The sequence below is a fragment of the Bradysia coprophila genome, unplaced genomic scaffold, assembly GCF_014529535.1.
Source record: "Bradysia coprophila strain Holo2 unplaced genomic scaffold, BU_Bcop_v1 contig_561, whole genome shotgun sequence".
Lineage (NCBI taxonomy): Eukaryota > Metazoa > Arthropoda > Insecta > Diptera > Sciaridae > Bradysia > Bradysia coprophila.
In genome coordinates, this window is record NW_023503807.1 from 2,131,928 (window position 1) to 2,148,101 (window position 16,174).

At 35.5% G+C, this 16,174-nt stretch overlaps 1 protein-coding gene across 1 annotated transcript; it reads left to right on the plus strand.

The window, feature by feature from the left end:
* The first annotated feature begins 2,070 nt into the window (after positions 1-2,070).
* LOC119083120 lies at positions 2,071-14,640 on the plus strand. The gene is made up of 6 exons (XM_037192753.1): positions 2,071-2,467; positions 12,633-12,825; positions 13,092-13,267; positions 13,331-13,589; positions 13,652-14,010; positions 14,070-14,640. Exons 1-6 carry the CDS (start codon positions 2,389-2,391, stop codon positions 14,183-14,185), a joined length of 1,182 nt encoding a protein of 393 aa, XP_037048648.1. The 5' UTR covers positions 2,071-2,388; the 3' UTR covers positions 14,186-14,640.
* Positions 14,641-16,174: the final 1,534 nt, after the last annotated feature.

Genomic DNA, 16,174 nt, shown 5'->3' on the forward strand with positions numbered 1-16,174 from the left:
ACAAAAATTACGAAAAACGGATGGAATTTACTCGAGTTGTATGTAAAATACACATAGGGCCCTAGTAGCTTTTCACTTCTAAGGCCCTAACTCACGGTCCACTCACTCGATTTTAAAAAACTTTTTTTTCCTGGATTGGTATTGACAATATGCCCTAAATATGCCCATCTTCGAACTTAGCCTCACTATTTTGACTATCTTTCAGGGAAAAAAAATTTTTGAAATCGGATTTGATTTACTCAAGATATCGACGTGACGGACAGACGGACAGACAAAATTTTTAACACTTTGCCCTTACCGTCTGCTTCGAATTCCATCAATTACACACGGCATCGTAATCCTATAAGCCCCTTTGTACTTCGTACGGGGCAAAAAACTTTGTGCATTTAAGAATATTTTACAACTTATTCCAGATCGATATCTGTTTAGAAATGGGCATGAAAATTCAGTGAAGCCAAAGTGACATAACGGCCGCTCCAGTTGGAACGAGTGAGTTGCCGGAGTTGCCTGTGATGATTTTGGAATCAGCATTCCATACAGATCATAATAAAATCATAAAATCAATTTTACCTCAATTTGAACAATCTTTTGCCTTAGCGGACACACTAAAATAACTAGTTCATGCCTGGGGCATAAATTACACCGTAATATATACTGAGCGTTAAAGTTTCTAGCAAAAGGTGGTCTGTGATGTGAAATTAACATGGAATTGAATGTAAAATGTAAATTCGACGTTGCCTCACGTTATAAGTACTCAAGAATAACGCAAGTAGGTAAGGAAAGATCATACGCGCACTGTGCGAGATTTTTTAGGTCTTTTTTCTTTTAGAAAAAAACCCTATTGTGGACACTTCATCTGTCCGTCTGTCTGTCTGTCCGTCTGTCTGTCTGTCCGTCCATGTGTCTGTGTCACAAATAAAAAATGAGACCTTGATTCAGCCTTGATTCAAAATAGCAATGCTACTATGAGCAAATCAACACCAGGCAAATAATAATTATTTGTTATCTGATAACCAATCGCTCATAGTTGGAGATGTTTACTTTTCTAGGGCTTTGCACCGACTGATGCAATTATTCTGACTGCTTGTCTATTTCCACACGAGAATTTGGTAGTTGGCTACCACGATGATAAATTGCAATGCTACTATGAGCAAATCAACACCAGGCAAATAATAATTACCGATAGCTCACAGTTAACATTGCAATTCGAAAATTTGGTAGTTGGTAGTTGGACTACCAAGGCTATAATTGACTACCAAACGTAATTTTTGGGGAAGAGATGTTTACTATTCGAGAACTACGCACCGACTGACGAAATTATTCTGCCTGCTTGCCTATTTAAAGCTTGAATTTTTGGTAGTTGACTACCAAACTGGTAGTTGACTACCATACTGATAGAGAGGTGGTAGAGATGTTAACTGTTTGAGAGCTGCACACCAACTGATGAGATTATTTAGGCTGCTTGCCTATTTATAATTCGATAATTTGGTAGTTGACAACCAAACTGGTTGTTGAATAGTTGAGTTTGGTAGTTGAATACAAAATTGGTAGTTGACTACGAAACTGATAGAACGATGGTGGCGATGTTTACTGTTCAACAGCTGGATATCGACTGAAGAAACTATTCTTCCTGCTTGCCTATTTGTAACTCACGTATTTGGTAGTTGGTATCTCGAGAAGTGAGAAAATTGAGAGAAAGAAAAAAGACCTCACTAGGCTCATAGCCGGTCTATTCTTGTTTTTTCTTGAAGAAAAGTTTGTTTTGTGGTTTTATTTCAAATTATTTATTACAGAGAATGCCACATTGACGAAATTGAAACGTTTTTGTTATTTTTCTTTCGGTTTTGAAAAATTCAATGCAAATGCTCAATAAAGTTATATACCCAAATGAAAAGCATAAATCAAATGCCATTCAAAATGATGATAATAGATTTCGCTTTCCATCTGGAGAGTCTCTTTCCATTTAATTCTTTGTCGGATGTTTTTAGCTCTTCTTCTCTTTGGTGTTTTCTTAATGGACGCGAAAACAGCATTTATTTCTCACGCTAAGAATCCACAACTCAGTTGTGGTATGAATGTTGCGGTGATCGTAACAAAATGACAAGAACATAATCGTAAAGTTAAAAGTTTAGAGTTTTTTTTTGATGTATCCGAAGAAAACCACTTATATAGTTCCCTCGTCCAATTGTTAATTGTTGCCAGTTCGGTGATTTTGAAAACAAATTTGCTGGATTGTGTACGGTGTTATTATACAAAACAAATTGCGCGAAAGAAATACTGTGACAAAATTGTAAAAAGAATTGAATCTCCTAATGATATTAAAAGTTTTCGGTTGAATTGTTTTTAATTTAAATATTAATTCTTCTTCATTTACAACAACAACAAAAAATGTCAATATTGTTGCTAACGTTTTATTTGGCTCAAATTACATTCAACTTTGCATCATGTCAACCGAGTGAAAATATTGGTAACGAATATAATACCTACCTCTGCTTATACATTGTACATATGACTAGAACTAAGACATTGTGCAAAATAATCGTTCTGAGTTTTAACATTTATATTTATTTTTAACTTTTACTGCAAACTTTGCAATTATGAAACTACGTGATAACTCGTTAGAATTAATAATATCTGCTTAACCGGATCAAAGCTATGTAATGGGTCAAATCAACTATTATGTAAATATACCAACAAATCAAACGAATCGGGAGCATTACACTGTTAATTGTGCACTTTCAGGGCGTTGCGTTGATGTTGCGATCGGTCACCTCGGGATCTCAGTGGGATTTTTAGTTGTTTTGATTAGGCTTGAGGCTTTTCTTGCTAACGTTTACACTATTTTAATAATTTTAATAAGCCGTGAGTTAAATCATTGTTCAGATATTCGTCTTAGTCGATTGAAAGTACGTAAGAAAACGTTACAAAAAACCATTAATACGAGTGTACTTCTATATCAATTCTGTTTAGATTGAGTGAATACTATTACTTTTAAAGTAGATAAAAACAGTTATTTCCTTTACTAGAGATGGAAAATGGACTTTTCATCCCTAGGGAAAAGTCTTTCCCTCCTTCGTAAAGGAATAGTATTTTACATGCTACATGCGTCGAAACCCGTACTTTTCATGTTTCAAGCACTACTTTCGACGCCCTCAGCATGTAATAGTACATTACTATGCAAGGGAAGTAAAGTGATATCTCGTATCCAGATGAGAAAAAGTATCCGAGGGCGGCAGCCCGAGGTACTTTTACTCATCGTGATACGAGATATCACTTTATTTCCCGTGTGTAGTACGACGTTTTACTATGCGAGTGATGTAAAGGTTATTGCCTATACATGTAATAGCCTTAATACATGCACCAGCATAGTAAAATACTATTACATGACTAGGGATAAAAAGTTGAAAAGTAGAGTTTTCGTGTGCATTTTGTCGATCCGAGGCGAAGCCGACGTCAATAAACACACAAAAACGAGACTTTTCAACTTTTATCCCGAGTTATGTAATGGATTTTATTGCCTGCCCCATGCGAAAATTGACTATTACACGGCTGTTTACCCCCTGCGAAAGTGATCCATTACACTAGGGATATTTGAGGTTTATTTCAAGTTGACAGTTCTTTCAAGTAAAATTTGCCTTGCTTTCATTTTATCTTTTTTGTTGAATGAATCGATCGATCGAAAAAGAATGTAAGAAATGTCGCTAAAATTACATTTTTTTGATAAAAATATTGGTCGATGAAAACAGTTATTTCAGAAAAACTTGTTACGCAAGTAATCTGGTTACAACATACTTTTAGAAGAATTCGCAACACAGAATTGTCGGCCATATTTATTGTAACAATAACTTTGATGTTCCGAAGTAACACTTTATGGCCACACATTTCGTTGTATTTTTCACTTGTAACACTAAATGCTTTTGCTTATAGTACAAACACAACACTTTGTTGCACATTTTTTTGAAAACATTAAAAAGGACTAACAAAATAATTGCACAAACAATGCGTCTTCATCGATACTAACTGCGAAAAACTATTCAATGTCAACATGTCACCAACGGAGTTTGAACTACTGTTGCGACCGAGGTTGCGACAATACTAATGTAACACGAGTGCTGTTTTCGGCATCAATTTTTTAGGAGACGTGTAGCGTGTGAGCCGATTTCGTCAGCACACTAGATTTGTTTGTAAACGTTTTATCGGAAGAACAGATTTATTTTTGTTTTGTTGGTGTTGGTTTATTGAGATACTGAATTTATGTAGAATTTCTGCAGAACAGCCGTTTAATAGTCAATTTTCGCATGAGCAGGCAATAAACCAGAATACGTTGGATGCTGCGACGTAATTCATTGCTCTCGGACACAATTTTGTAGAACTCGCAAACTCACTCGTGTTTTTGAGCAACAAGCTTCGGTATTGTTTTTTCGACAAGTGTAGTTGCATACCTCACCTTCGGCTCGGATATGCAAACTCTACACTTGCCTCGAAAACAGTTACCGAAGCTTGTTGCTCAAAAACTTACTCGTGAGTTTGCTCGTATCACAAAATTGTGTCCTTGTGTAATGAATCACTTTCGCAGCATCCAACGTAATCTACTATTACATGCTACATGCGTCGAACCGGTAGTTTTCATGTTTCAAGCACTAATTTCGACGCCCTCAGCATGTAAAATACTATTACATGACTAAGGATAAAAAGTTGAAAAGTAGAGTTTTCGTGTGAATTTTGTCGATCCGAGGCGAAGCCGACGTCAATAAACACACAAAAACGAGACTTTTCAACTTTTATCTCAAGTTATGTAATGGATTTTACATGCTTTTGAAACCTAAACCAAATTTCTTGTATTACCTAGGTGTACTGACAGAAAAGTTTTCAGATTATTACCTGTGACAGATAATCTTTCCCCAGGTAATGTAATTTCTTATACAAAAGCAGCATTACCTGTCACAGGTAATGTGATTTTTTTATGAAAAATTACATTACCTGGAGACAGAACTGTCAACGTTTTTCTCAGTGTGTGTAATAAGCCACTTTCGACTCTTGAGAAAACAAAAGCATGTAAAACTTTTTTTCTTGACTTTTTAATAAATTCTGGTAAGTTATTAAAGTTATTAGCTTTTGTTAAGTTTTTGCAATTAAAAAAAAAATTCGGGTAATGAATTTACTACCCTGTTTCTCCATCTTACTGCGTATGATCATAAAAGTCTTTATTCCATTGGTGCCTAAATGCATTTAGGTTGCTCGAGAGGGTATTGGTTAGGTGTTGATAGAGATGCTATTGGTCAAGTTAGTCTTATCAGAGCTAGATCATGAACATAAGGAATAATCGGAGGCTTATACAATCAAAATAGGCCTTGCATTTCTTTCGTAAAGGCAGAAGTCATAATTTCCAAGGTAAATATAGTGAGGAGGTTATGCCATATATAACCGAATCAGATGTGTGGTGGCACGAAAGTTCGATACAAACGCCATCTAATTCCTTTGTTGAAAGCAAAAAATGGAATAGAAAGTTGGGCCATCTGTTGTGAGATAGTGAAAATATTTTTGTGAAATACAAGTAAATCGTAGTCAACCATTTTAAAAAAAGATGTCATTGGCATCGAGCTTATGTGTGCTAGGCTGCGCGTCTGAATGGCATTACCTCCTCACTATATTTACCTTGATAATTTCTGGTATGAATAAAAACACATGCATTCGTTCACTTCACGCATGTTTGAAAATTTGGAAACATTTTTTTCGTCTTATAAACGTAACAACTGAACCAGAAGTTTACATATCGTGAAGTGAACTTGTATTTGTCATTTGTAACATTTGAATGTTTAGACGGCTCAGACACAGCACTGCTTCTATTCGATGGTTCACTGAAATCTAGGGATTATTTTGAAGTCGGTTACCCCTCCCTTCTGTCATAAACAAAGAAAATATTCGAAGGCTGATGAAATGACAGTAGGCCATGGGTTTCTTCTGTAAAGATAGATGACTTGTTTTCGTTGTATGAATTCAAACATACATTACAAGCAATCCTCAGCGGTAGCTCTTATCACTAAAGCCTCCAAATTCGACGCTTGCTTGCTGTACAGCCACAGAAATATTTAAAACCTTTATGCATACAAAGATCAATAAAATAATGATTTCAGAACAGTCCTAAGTATTTGTAGTATAGTTTCTTTAAGGGGGCATTATACTCGTGGGATTATTTTTTCTTGGTCTACCAGAATAATTTTAAATTACTTTAACATTATAAGGTCGAGATTCGTACAAGTCGGTTGAAAATATTGGTAAAATGAATTAATTTTAACGCTCAACCAAAAGCTAATAACGTTCGTCAATTACCATCCATTTTTTAAAGTCCAATTAAAAAATAAAAAAAAATAAATTAAATCAAAAACCAGAAACTTCAACGATTTCATTCGTTATGAGAAAGATGTTCGAATCTTTGTGTTTACATAGAGCCAAATAAATCCGCTACGATAATAGTCTTGAAAGTCGACGATGCCATCAAAAGCATCGGTTTTATTAAAAATATAAACCGTATGGTTAAATACAAGAAACTGGGTAATCAGTGTGCTCGATTTTACGTGTCTGCCTAAATTTATGAAATTGAATAATAATGAGCAGACGAAGAACTTCCCAAACTTTAATCGGTTGTCAATGCACGAATGTGTTGCTAATATTTTTTTTTGAAAAAGAAAGAAAGAAAGAAAATACTCTGCGAGCCACAAACACTTTTCAGTGGTTCAGATTTGAATACAAAAGAATGCTCAACTTAAATGTAATTACGGAAGAGAATAGAATTAATTATAACGGCGGTTTTTTTTATATTGTAAAATTATTTATATTTTCAGCAGCACGAAAAATCTTCTCTATTATTAAAATAAATGAGATATCAAAGTGATAAAAATCTGCCTCAATTTTTCTCTACAATTCACTATTTATGCACAGTGCACGTACATACATATGTATATCTTGATCGAATGTATACAGAAGAAGTTGTACAAATTGTCTGGCATACAAAATTAACAGCCAACAACAACAACCATTAATTAGTCGTACTATTATATGTAAAATATTTGGTTGGTTTTACAGTTGTAACATACCATGCTAACCTGTAAAAAGCGAATTAATAAAACAAAGAAAAACGAGCCATCAGAACAGTCGGAGCGTTTGCTGCGACTGCGCCCCGTACAAACCCGTATATCTATTGCGTACGTGACCCTAGTGCATCTGTCACCCTACTTTGACCGTAAGCCTATTGCGCCGGTTAATGTAGTTAAAGTAAAATTATTATGTAATGTGTGCATCTTACAAATTGCGCATAGCGCAATTACGAAGCCCCGTACGACGTTCCTTTCAAATGAAACAAAAATTTCAAATCGCCCTAAAATTTTATTTTTGAAGGGCCTAGTATCGGCCTCAGTCCGAGGACCCAGATTTAAAATTTTTTTCAACTACATTCTATTCGGCCTTTGATTACCTTCCAAATGAAACAAAAATTACGAAAAACGGATGAAATTTGCTCGAGTTATATGTAAACTACACATAGGGCCCTAGTAGTGGCCTTAGTCCAAGGACCCAAATTTAACTTTTTTTCAACAACATTCTATTCGGTGTTCGATTATCTTTCAAATGAAACAAAAATTACGAAAAACGGATGAAATTTACTCGAGTTGTATGTGAAATACACATAGGGCCCTAGTAGCGGCCTTAGGCCAAGGACCCATTTTTTTTTTTTCAACAACTTTCTATTCGGCCTTCGATTACCTTCCAAATCAAACGAAAATTACGAAAAACGATTGAAATTTACTCGAGTTCTATGTAAAATACATAAAAACATAGGGCCCTAGTAGCATTTCACTTCTAAGGCCCTAACTCACGGTCGACTCACCCGATTTTAAAAAACTTTTTTTTCCTGGATTGGTATTGACAATACCTATCATTTGCCGTGCCATTTACATTTCCATCGTTTATTTTGCCACAAATATCACCAAAAGACCTTAAATCACTTAGGTGGCCCTAACTCACGAAGGGCCGACCCGAATATGCCCATCTTCGAACTTAGCCTCACTATTTTGACTATCTTTCAGGAAAAAAAATTTTGAAATCGGATTTGATTTACTCAAGATATCGACGTGACGGACAGACGGACAGACGGACAGACAAAATTTTTATTGCAGATTCGTCATCTATGAACATAGGCAAACACTTTGCCCTTACCGTCTGCTTCGAATTCCATCAATTACACACGGCATCGTAATCCTATAAGCCCCCAGTACTTCGTACGGGGCTAAAAAATCGAATGAAATAGTAGATTATCGCATGCATCGTAGTAAGATGGTCATTAACGACCGATAATTTAACATGATGTTACAAGACCAAAATACAAACAACCCATTGATTGAATAATGAATTGATGAGAGGTACAATTACCGATGTAGCGAGCCATACTGTAATTTATATTTTACCTGATTTTGATTTGTTTATATCGCAGTTAAGCTTCTTTTTTTGACTTTGTATTTTCTTTGATGTGATTTGATACGGCACAGTAGAAGAAGTTGAAAATTGTTTAATAGAGATGAGTGGGTCACCCATAAAAGTGGACTACTCACATGCCATTTCTATGCCCACGGGAACGGGCTTGGGAATTTTATAAACTTGTGGACGTGAGGGTTTTGAAGGAAAAATATGGGCCATGACCATTTTCAAAGCAACGGCACACACGATGTTTATAAACATAGAAAATTAGGAGGCCTAAAATCGCCCAGTGTTTGATTTGCAAATTACATTAAACTGTATCAACACAGCACTGCTTCTAGCAAGAACATAGAAAATATCGGTAGGCTGATGAAATCACGGTAGGAACTGCGTTTCTTTTTAAAAGGTATATAGCTTGTTTTCGTTGGATGAGTTAAAACCATAGATGTTAGGGCGTATCGAATTTTGAGAATTTTAAGGGCCGCGATAGCCTGTGTGCGGAAAACGTAGATCATTGAAAACTAAGTCCAGGCATATGGTTGATGGATCCGAAGGTGCCCGGGAAGAAGTCCCCCCGGACGACTTTAACTTTCAGATGGTCATAACTCGGAAAGTTGAGAGTATTTTTGAAAACAATGTTCTAGCAGAATGTAGAGCGTTGAAAACTCTACAAAACTGCCGAAGAAAATACTTTACTGACTTATAAATTATATGTCATTTGCACAAGCCCTAATCTTAGTGTCAATTCATTTTTGCCACTAGGATTAGAGTCTGTGCAAATTTACACTTTAAAATAGGCAAGTTTTCTAATATAAGTTTATAGGCATCGGTTTCGGGTTCGGGCTTTTCGATCAATAGACATTTTTCGGGCATTTAAAATAATCGTGGGCGTTGAAATTGAGAAGTTCGGGCGTTGCCAAGGGGCTGTGCCCACTCATGTCTACTCTTCAATCTTTTGGAAGGAGACAAGTGATCAGAAAAACCCAAAAATGTTTAAACAGAATGGTTTTATCATTCTGAACGTGTACTTTGTGCAGTTACTTTTGCTTATATGTAAAAAATGCATTCTACGACAGTCGGTGCCACATATCCCATAATTCACAGTAATTTCGTTGTTAACACTTTCATTGGTATAGCAATCTTTCAATTAATTACTGTAACATTAGGTATAGTCAAATTTGTAGGCAGAACATATAAATGCATGTTCAATTTTAAGACATGCCATGAATTTTAAAGCACACGAGTTGCCTATACGATTTTAGGTGGAAAGTTCATTGGTCGTGGAATTATCTGTAACAGCAAAAAAAGAGTTTAGGTATAGTTTCCGTAAAGTAACCGTGACTCTTTCAAAAAAAAAACAACTTTACAATGGGTCAATGGTTGTCTTCACAATAATGTGCTTCGGATGAAATTCTTTATAAAACGTCGTTCGTCTTTAATGTTCACATAACACTACATGTTAAATCGTACAGACTTTGTATGTATATTTTATGTTAAAACCAGATGTGAAACAAGTAGAAAGAGCAAATAATTATATGTATACCTGAGCTGCGGCGCAGCAAGAACATACTTATCTAAGTTGATGCAGGCGAATCTATTATACTAGTACAATGTATAATGATGTTACATGATAATTTGCCAATTTTTTTTCACGTTTTTTTTCCTCGTTACGCATTGACTGAAAGGGATAATTTTTTTTCTGATTCATTTTATAATTGCTACGGTCATGATTGTTGTCTGTGTGTATGAAATTACAACAAGGGAATTGTCGAGATTGTTTTTTTTTGCTTCGTTTATGGTAATATTAGCCGTTCCACTTTTTTTCATTATCAAGATTTGAACTCACGGATCAACAACTAAAGTCTTTGTCTGGAAAATATGACTCGACATAAGAGGTAGGAAAGACGAAACGAACAGCAATACGTTGTTCTATGCCATGCTCTGCATCATGTATCACTTTCATCATTCAATCACGAAAGAATAGTGTGCATTCATAATATCCAATCACAAATTAGGCGAACCGACCGAGGATTGTTTAATAGCTATCTTGCTAACTATAGTTAGTGAATCGGGTTGTTTTGTGCGTAGTCAAGGACTAGTTATTTACGTAGACGGTATTTTTTAGGCAATTTAGCGAGTTGTAGCCCGAACGAAGTGAGGGCGACATGCGAAATAGTGCCTAAAGTAAACCGTTTACAACAGATGCGTATATAATACAGCTTTTCATGCTGAGGGCCTAAATTGCGAGAAAAATTCTGAAAGTTGTGCCCATGGCATGAAAACGTTATTTGCATGACAAGGAAATAATGTTTGGTTTATCATCTCCTGTAGATGGGTTCATAGATCCCGAAAACGTTCGAGGTAAATTTTTTAATTTCACATTGGATTTGACTATTCGGACGCGCGTGCGAATAACCATTCCACAGTCTTGTCTACCTAATAATGTTTTGCAAGTTTCCGAAAATGTGTGAATCGGTCTCGTCATTCTAAAATAACGATGAGGCGACATAACTACACGGTCAATATCGTCAGGAACGATATTATCGTTTTTTAGACGATAGTATCGTCTAAAAAACGATATTATCGTCCAAAAAAATTTCATCCAGGACGATAATATCGTCTAAAATTATAAATTTTAAAATATTTTCAGGACGATATTATCGTTTTCTTGACGATAATATCGTTTTTTTGGACGATACTATAGTTTTTTTGATGATACTATCGTCTGAAAAACGATATTATCGTTCAAAAAACGATAATATCGTTTTTTTGACGATAATATCGTACTGGCTGAAAATATCCGCTGGACGATATTATCGTTATTTTCTTTTTCTGAACAAATTTATCTTTATTTTGGACGATATTATCGTCCTGGGCGATAATTTTTGGGACGATAATATCGTTCTGGACGATAGTATCGTCCAGAACGATAATATCGTTTTTAATTAATTTATTTTTTAAATTTGAGACGATAATATCGTCCAGGACGATAATATCGTTTTTAATTTATTTAAAATAAAAATTCTAGACGATAATATCGTCCTGGGCGATATTATCGTTCTGGATGGTTGTTGAAGACGAAACACAAAATCTTGCAGATAAACACCTTTTTATAGACGGCAAATATATATTAAAAATTGGTTCATTTGGTTCCGTAAATTTAAATTTTATATAGAAAAATTACACAGACTAATTATGAGACGATGCGAGAAAAAAAAATTAACTCCTAAGTTCCGACACCGTTCCGGCGCCCGGCTCGCATTGCGGCCCTCCGCTTCGCTCCGGGGCAATGGGCCGGATCGCTCGGCGTGATAAAACGCTTTTTATTTACAATCAAAATTGGTATTCATTTCGTAAAAAGATGAATTATTTATGGACGAACTAAACGCCTTTTTTAAACACTGATGTGTAGGTGATTTCCTCTGACAATTGTTTTTCGATATTTTGGAAGAGAATTCGATTCTTGCTGCACCTCTGAGTAAAATTGAGTCCTGGATAATATTACCACCCAAAACTAAACGATAATATCGTCCTGGGCGATATTATCGTTTTTTTAAACGATAGTATCGTCCTGGACGATATTATCGTTTAAGAAAACGATAATATCGTCCAGGACGATATTATCCTTTTGGACGATATTATCTTACAGAAAACGAAAATATCCATTAGATTTTCTAGAACGGTAATATCGTCCAGAAAACGATAATATCGTTTTTTGAACGATAATATCGACAAGAAAACGATACTATCGTCCAGACAATATTTTAGAATTTTTCAATTTAGACGATATTATCGTCCTGGATGAAAATTTTTTTGGACGATAGTATTGTCTAAAAAACGATAATATCGATTTTGAGACGATACTATCGTCCAAAAAACGATATTATCGTTTTTTTAGACGATACTATCGTCTAAACACGATATTATCCCGCCACCGAATTTAACATTCGACGTTCCATACAAAATAGGGGATCAATTGACCGTTAAAGAAATCTTTTCTGGTGCTTTATTTACAGTGCGTTCTTACCATCTCCGAAGAGATGTACGAATTTGAATCTTAATCGTAGAGGGTAGCACTTGCCACAGATGGCATTATGGGTCGAGATTGGAGAACATTTATGAATAGATTCCCGTTGCAATAGATTTTCTTCATTTTTTTTCAGAAATCAAATCGCTTACTGGTGAGCCCAACTACAAATCGGTGTATTTGACATGGTTCGTCGAAAATGATGAAAATGCCACGGACATTATGCACAGAAGTAATGGCTTTTCCATTCATTATTGCGAGCTTCAAACATGGGGATCTCATCGATGCAAAACGAAAACGTTAAAGGATAACAACGAGCACGTCGACAAGTAACCACTTAAATTCAGTTAGAGCCACAGTACCGCTTTTCCAATATTCTCCCTCACTCTTTCATCCCTCGTAGAATTCATATAGACAAGACCTCTCCATAGAGTGGCAGCTGGCAGCCTTGTCTTGCAAATGGATTCTAATGGATGAACGATTGTGAGAAAATATTGGAAAATTGAGACTGTGGCTCTACTAATGTTAATTTCTGAATCATTGGTCTGTTGACTTTCTCTGTCGATAATTATCTGTAATTTATTCCGTGTTCCAGTGACCAGAGACAATACTCAACCGTTGTCGACAACTTGCGAATGGCTACGAAATACTTGTTCCATGTAAAGAGCACTAGATTGGCAGAACAAAAAGCCACAGCAAGAGCTGATTTTGGTGGCAATGAATTGAATTCGGATTTGTCAGGGGAAAAGATTGTTGTGCCGACGAAAGGGTGTAAGAAAGTCTGGTGATCGTTGAAAATGATAATTATCCTGATAAATTTGTTCTGTCCAATAGTTTCGGCCCAAGCGACTAAGTGTTTGCCACACGCATCCGAAATCGAAATTCAGACTGGGCCATTTTTCGGCGGCATAATTATGACCGAAAATAACGAGAACTGTCGAATTCAGGGAGATCATCGCAGTGACCAAGACCGTTACGTTATTCGAATCGACCACGATAAGTGTGGCAGCAAAGTGGACCACGAAATGTTACAAGTGCAAACATTCATAACCGTTCAGGAAAATCTGGGAATTTTCACGCACAGCACGAGGAGGTAACTGAAAAACTAACATTTTTATGGACAGATCAAAGATTCAAGATTTTCTCCTCGTAAAGATTTGTAGTTATGTGTTCGTATCAACCCGATACTCTAACGGTACGAACATCATTTTCGGTACCGTCTAAGACTGATCTGCCGCTGCCGATAGACAACTCTACCGATCGGGAGTCACGGAAAAGAAGTTTCAGAATGGTCGGAAAAGAAGCGCTGCTGTTGAAAGCAGAATCACCTAACGACACTAAATTGAATAATTTGCCAAATGAACAAATCGACAGCTTTCCCGATGGACTGGGTTTCAACGGAGATGTGTTCGAAGTTCGTAAGCAAAATGGAGTCCATGGAAACGAAAATATTCATCCGATAAACGCAACGTACGATCGCCTCATCTACGAGGCTCAATTACCGCAAAGCGAAAGTAATTTTAACTGTTTTCTGACATGTTTTCTCGATCTTATCGATGACTTTCCTTTCTAGAATCGGCAGCGAGTCCAGTTCTTATTGTTTTGTTGACGATATCGTTGATACTGATAGGAGCATTTGTTTTCCTGGTCGGACGAAAATTATATAAACGGAGACTAGTCAAATCTTAACCTCATCGATTCAATTAAAATAGTAAAATGCTTGCTTGTCTCACTAAAAAAAAATTTGCTAATAAGTTCGTCCAGTTGTGACGAAATTGAATGTTGGATCTCGGATTGTAGTGTAATTTAAGAAAATATCAACGGTTTCTCCTGTGATGCAGACTTCCATAGCAACTAATTCTACGGCCTGGCCAATATACCATTACTTGACTTTTGACTCTTAAGAAATTTGCGGTTAATCAACAGACTACTTACCACAAGCGGACAGTGCATAAAACATTGGACACTGTAAACATGCACAAGAACAAAGTTGTTTAACGGTCAAAAAAAACCTTCTTATTATACCAACATAAAAACCTGAAATGATAATTTTGGACTACTGTTTAAGTGCGTTAGTTTAAACAATAGATCAGTCAAAAACACTCAAAAGAGTAAAAGTCCCTGTGCATACTTCCAAAACAACTGATATCGCTGGAGGTGACGCATTCTGCGCTTGTACGCAAAAACTGTAACAGCAAAAATTTGACCAAAGAAATTCTAGAAACAAAATTTTACCAAAAAAATTTTGCATGACAAAGTGGCAGATGGTTCGGACGTATTAGGACATATTCTTGCCTATTTTAAAAAATTTCTTTAAAGTACTTTCCTCAACATCTGCCACTTGTGACGCAAATTTTTTTTGGTAAAATTTTGTTTCTAGAATTTCTTTGGTCAAATTTTTGCTGTTACAGTTTTTGCGTACAAGCGCAGAATGCGTCACCTCCAGCGATATCAGTTGTTTTGGAAGTATGCACAGGGACTTGCGTCACTTTTACTCTTTTGAGTGTTTTTGACTGATATCAGTTCTTTTGGAAGAATTAGTAGATTGAAAAAATTTAAAAAATTTGAAAAAATTGAAAAAAATTTGAAAAATTTGAAAAATTTTGAAAAATTTGAAAAATTTAAAAAATTTGAAAAATCAAAAAATTTTGAAAATTTTTGAAAAATTAAAAAAAATTGAAAAATTTAAAAAAATTTGAAAAATTTAAAAAATTTAAAAAAATTTAAAAAAATTTAAAAATTTTAAAAATTTTAAAAAATTTAAATTTTAAATTTTTTAAATTTTTCAAAATTTTTTAAATTTTTTAAATTTTTAAAATTTTTCAATTTTTTTTAAATTTTTCAAAATTTTTCAAAATTTAAAAAATACTAAATTTAGGGAAAAAATTGAGGTGAGCAGAGCTTACCAAATACCAAAAGCGAACAAATTTGTTCTACCATACCCACCCACACACACACACTTAAAGGTGTTCTTATATGGGGCCTATATGGGAACTTTGAGGAGCCCTAGCTCCGAAACAAGGCCGGATCCCCCCAAATTTTTTTTTCTGGAATGTCTTAGAATGACGACTAGAATCTACTCCCAAAATTTCAACAAAATCTAAAGAAGACTTTAGAAGATAGGAAACACGGACGGACGGACGGACGGACTAACAGAGTAACGTAGGATTTTTTCATTTCGTTTAAAGTACTGAAATTGACTAAAATGTATGGAAATGGGGCTTCTTGGAAGATTTTTTGCGTGGCCAAATTTTAAGCTGCAAGAACGTGTGATAGCTCGTTGAACTCGTACGGACGCCTAGTTTTTTTTAATGGTAATTTGGAGTCATTTGTATTTGAACTGTGGAACTTCAATATTTGCTGTATATATGGTTCTGCAGTCTACGACAAAAACATTTTTTTTTAATTTTTTCTAGTAATAGGACTTGCGTCACGGGCGCTATGCTAACGCGCGCCCATGATATTTACCCCAAACTTTTATGTCACAATAGAGCTGCCATTTGAGCACTAAATTTAAAATAGATTTGTTCCAAGTAACTGTTAACATGAAATTTGACTGGCCGAATGAACACGATTTCATTCACAGAGCTCGGTTTTCATACAAATATTGATGGGGTTATGTCTCTATGGATGAAATTTGACAGTAATTTGACAATTCGTATGGCCTTGAAACAGATC

Bases quoted from the DNA above. Each gene is read 5' to 3' on its own strand.
- LOC119083120 (XM_037192753.1), top strand. From the start codon at position 2,389: ATGTCAATATTGTTGCTAACGTTTTATTTGGCTCAAATTACATTCAAC. The intron at 2,468-12,632 runs GTAACGAATATA...ATTTTTTTTCAG, and splicing joins TCAACCGAGTGAAAATATTG to AAATCAAATCGCTTACTGGT. The intron at 12,826-13,091 runs GTAACCACTTAA...TCCGTGTTCCAG, and splicing joins AACAACGAGCACGTCGACAA to TGACCAGAGACAATACTCAA.